This window comes from Alligator sinensis, unplaced genomic scaffold (genome assembly GCF_000455745.1).
Source record: "Alligator sinensis unplaced genomic scaffold, ASM45574v1 scaffold169_1, whole genome shotgun sequence".
Classification (NCBI taxonomy): Eukaryota; Metazoa; Chordata; order Crocodylia; family Alligatoridae; genus Alligator; species Alligator sinensis.
Window position 1 is genome coordinate 546,083 of NW_005841924.1, and position 4,132 is coordinate 550,214.

Below are 4,132 nucleotides of genomic sequence, written 5' to 3' on the forward strand. Positions count from 1 at the left end.
GCAGGGGAGCAGAAGTCACAGCTCTTCAGGCCAAACCCAGAGCCTCCAGCCTGGATCCAGTTTATGGGCTATAGATTGCCAACCTCTGCTTTACATTACTTTAAGATTCAAGCCAACCATACATGTGAGGTAATGTAGAAGGGAAACGGAAAGTGAAAGACTGATGACTAAAGCCTAAAACAGAGATATTGTGAAAAGGAATAATCTGTTACCACATAATTAAAAACAGCATCATAATATATACCCACATGCACCCCCATACAGGAGGGCAGATTACCAGTTGTCCATGCAACCTTAATTCTAACACTTCCTAACTAGTAATTTTTAAAAAATTTTATATGGTAATTTCCACTCTAAGCAATCAACAGCTGCAGAGGAACTGGGAGAACACCCATTACATTAATTTATATTAAGTTCTCAGGTGGCAGGTCATTCTCTTAATCAGAAGGGCTAAAAAAAATTTAATGGATTATGCCCCACACTTGCCCAAGAAAGTTTCCCATTCAACACAGACAGGAGAATTTTTCAAGTCTGAAAATAAGAAACAATTAAACTAATAATCTTCAGTAACTATTCTTCAATACTCAGGTGTAAAGAAGCTTCTAAAGGATTATACTGGCAGATTATTTAGTTTTGATTGTATTATAAAGGTTTGTGAGAGAGTCTCTACAGTAAGTAAAAAAATCTTATTTAACAGCCTGTGAATACAAATAAATGTTCTTTGAAATACTCTTGCATCTCTAGAGGCTTCTATGTGTGCCTTTTATCTGCTAACATAACCAAAAAATAATGTACCACTACAGTAATGTATGTGGGGTTATAGCAGATCCCCCTGTCTTACAACACAACTGCTTTTTCTTGATCTATAATAGCTGCATTATCACCATCACACAGATATGCAAATCAAGAAAGTGGACATTCGGTCTCACTGTTCATACAGGCATGAGAATGGAATATTTAAATAAATCTAACGTTTGTCCAAGATAAGTTATCCTGGGCCATATTCATAACTAATGGACATCAGATTTCTATTGATGGTCCTGGATATTAAACCTGAGATACTTTCTATGTAAAACTGCTTTGTAGTATTGTTGGAGAAATGTAACAAAAAACTACATATTTGTCTTTTTGTGTACATATTTGGAGCCAAATTTTAAGATGCCAAAGACTAAAATCTGTCACTTAAATCCACGGTTAGCCAAATGTGAAACATGATTCTCAAGAGATGAAGAGCACCCAGTGATATCAATGGGATCTCAGCTTCTCTGAGAATCACATTATATATTTAGAGAGTGTGAATTTCAGGATCCAGTCTTTAGTAACCCACACTTGTAAGCTTTGGCCTTCATGTCCAGTATACTATATTGTTCTAATTATGTTGACCTTGCATATAGGTCAACCCCTAAGTTCAATTTTAGGAACAACAGCTTTTTCCCTGAATTTAAATCAGTAAATATAGATAAAGACTATACACTGCTATTGCTCTTGTGAATCAAATAATAAAAGAAAGGACACAATGGACTAAACATTTTTTACTTGGTGTTTTAGTGTGTGCCCACAATAGTACAAGACTGCTGGCAGCCCCATTATAAGTCAGTCAAAAATAAGTCAGCTAGGAGGGTGGTTTTTTTCTTCTTTTTGAGGAAACAAGGTAGACTTATAATCAGACCAATTTAGTAAGTTACATATATCAGTATTAAAGTCGTTGCATTCTGTCTTTGTGTTTATTCAAGCTAGACCACCACCACAGACCAATAAACTGATGCAGTTAGTTGTCTTTGCAATAACAAGAAAAGAAAAGCAGTTCTGCGAAAATGAGAATTTGCAAAGTAAGGCCTCTCCACTAAACAATATGTAATGCCTCCAGATATTTTTTTTAAAATGCCATAAACACTTACTAATTCCTTTTTCTTTGGGAGCAATCTTCTCTACATCCTTTAATTGGAACACATCTTTCTGCTCAAACACAAAAAGTACATCAGCTCTGAAAGACCCACGCTGAATTAATCCCAATAAATACCCAAGAAAAATCTAACATATACTTATTATTCCAGGAAAAAATTGTATTGTACTCCTAAATAAAGAACTCAAGTAATTTAAAAATAAAAGAAACTGCCTTTTGTCATAATTCATGCTCTTTGTTACTCTAATTTAATTGCATCATTACATGGTATGACTTCAGGTCTGGGTGGCTAAAACCTCAATCAATCTGATGAAGTAGGCTAGTAGCTATAGGAGCTTATGCCTGTCTGATCTACTTAGACTCTAATGGCATCTATATATGTGTTCTGGGGTGAGAGCCACTCTAATTAAAATGCCCGCAGCTTCTTGTGTATTCAGCATCCTGTGCTTCAAAATGACTGGGGGAGCGCTTTACCTAAAGGTCATTTGACAAGCTTTAGGGAAAGCACCCCCACCGCCATTTTGAAACATGGGGACACTTGAATACGCATGATGGCAAGGCTGCTGGAGCATTCTAACTAGAATACCTGAGCAGATTCAATTAATCTAATTGTTCTAATCTAATTAGAATGCATTGGAGCAAGCACCCCACACATGTACAGGCACCCTAAGGTGGTACCCTGCCATGCTTTCTGCTTGACTTCTGACTAAGATGGCTAACTACATCTGTCTCTTCAGACATTCTGCATTGATGAGGCACTGAAGCATACCAGTACAATTACGTTTAATAATACAACAAATTTATGTGAAGCCCAATGAAACCTCTGCTGTTAGATTGTCATTCTTATCTCCCCTCCATACTGCCTCCTTTAGTGTGTACTCTGATCCTTCCCTTTCTGACTCTACAACTTCAATTGCTCTCATGTCCCAATTTGATCATTCCTGCCATACTGCAGTGACAGTGTGAAATTGACAATATCTGGATCCTACAGAACAAGTCAAGTAGTGAGAATGTCCCAAATGCCCAATAATTTCACTTAGTTGCTGCACTGTACATGAACTGAAGTTCTTCAGGTCAACCTCTGACATATGGCAACCCACATACAATGAAAAGGGTTTGAGAAATATATTTCAGCAGCCATTACTGATGTTATGGAAAATCTAACTTAGGTTTTCTTGGCTTTTGTACTGAAATCTGAAAAGTCTACAGGACACTGATAGCACTACATTTGAAAGCATTATAGGAAACACAATTCTTTTAGTTATTCCACTTCACTGTCGATGATTCATCCATTGCTGACAAAAAGGGTCAACACAACATACAGCTGAACTGGTGCCAAATTCTATTCAGCACCAGTTCAACTGCATCTACTGTCAGCAACTGGTGGTTCTGCAAGTACAAATGAAGCCAACCTGGTCTAGGAAAAATAAAGCTAACTAAAAAATTTAACAGTGATGAAATCAAAAAGATGTTTCCCACTACAGTACCCACAGTAGGCAGTTAAGTGCATTGTGAATTCTAACCACTGGGCCCAAATGAACAATGATAAATAAAAAATCCTACTTACTGTTTCAAAAAATATTTCCATCATGCGACTTCTCTTCTCTTCAACACTCAGTCCCCTTTTCTTGGACTAAAATGGGAGAACATAGATACTGCAGTTTAATACTATAGCATCCTAAGAACTGCTATTTTGTTCAGAACTCACACTCATTAATCCGAGAGAGCTATTCCTTTGATTTCTCCTTAAATAAATGAACATCCCACACAACTCCCTCAGGACAGACTTCTTCACAAAGGAAGCCCGTTCCATGCTAATCCACTAAAAACATTAATGGTCTCAAGGAATTGATTTGCTAAGTAATCAACTTCATTTCCTACTCACTGTCCTTTATTTATTTTTTTTACATCCCCATAATTCCTTATCTGTCTTGCCTTAATAGCTCTAAAAAAGGTATTCCATTCAATCTGGGAAGTCTATTCAAATGCTCAACTGCCCTTAAAAAAGCAGAAATAGTTATTTCTACTCTTTACACAGTGGGAGACTTGCTTTTGTTGGACTCCTTCACTACTGTAAACCTTGTTTTTATTACAGTGAAGCTACTAATATGAAATACAGGTCACTAAAAAAAAAAAGACAGCTGTTTCTAGATACTGAGTTAGTCTCCAAGTCCCTCAACCATTTGGGGGGTATTTCTAACTTTTTTACATGATTTTTTTTTTCCCTAC

The 4,132-nt window shown here is 36.7% G+C and overlaps 1 protein-coding gene across 3 annotated transcripts in view; it reads right to left on the bottom strand.

Annotated features, from left to right (window-relative positions):
• Positions 1-3,582, bottom strand: part of MND1 (meiotic nuclear divisions 1) — a 64,839-nt gene extending 61,257 nt beyond the window's left edge. For 2 of the 3 annotated variants that reach the window (XM_014517741.2, XM_025198528.1), the window contains exons 1-2: positions 3,471-3,582; positions 1,899-1,956 (exon numbers count right to left, since the gene is read on the bottom strand). In XM_014517741.2, the coding sequence (XP_014373227.1) occupies positions 1,899-1,956; positions 3,471-3,494 (82 nt within the window). In that variant the 5' untranslated portion in view covers positions 3,495-3,582. The remainder of the gene's footprint in view (positions 1-1,898; positions 1,957-3,470) is intronic. The other variant, XM_025198529.1, reaches the window with a different exon arrangement.
• Positions 3,583-4,132: the final 550 nt, after the last annotated feature.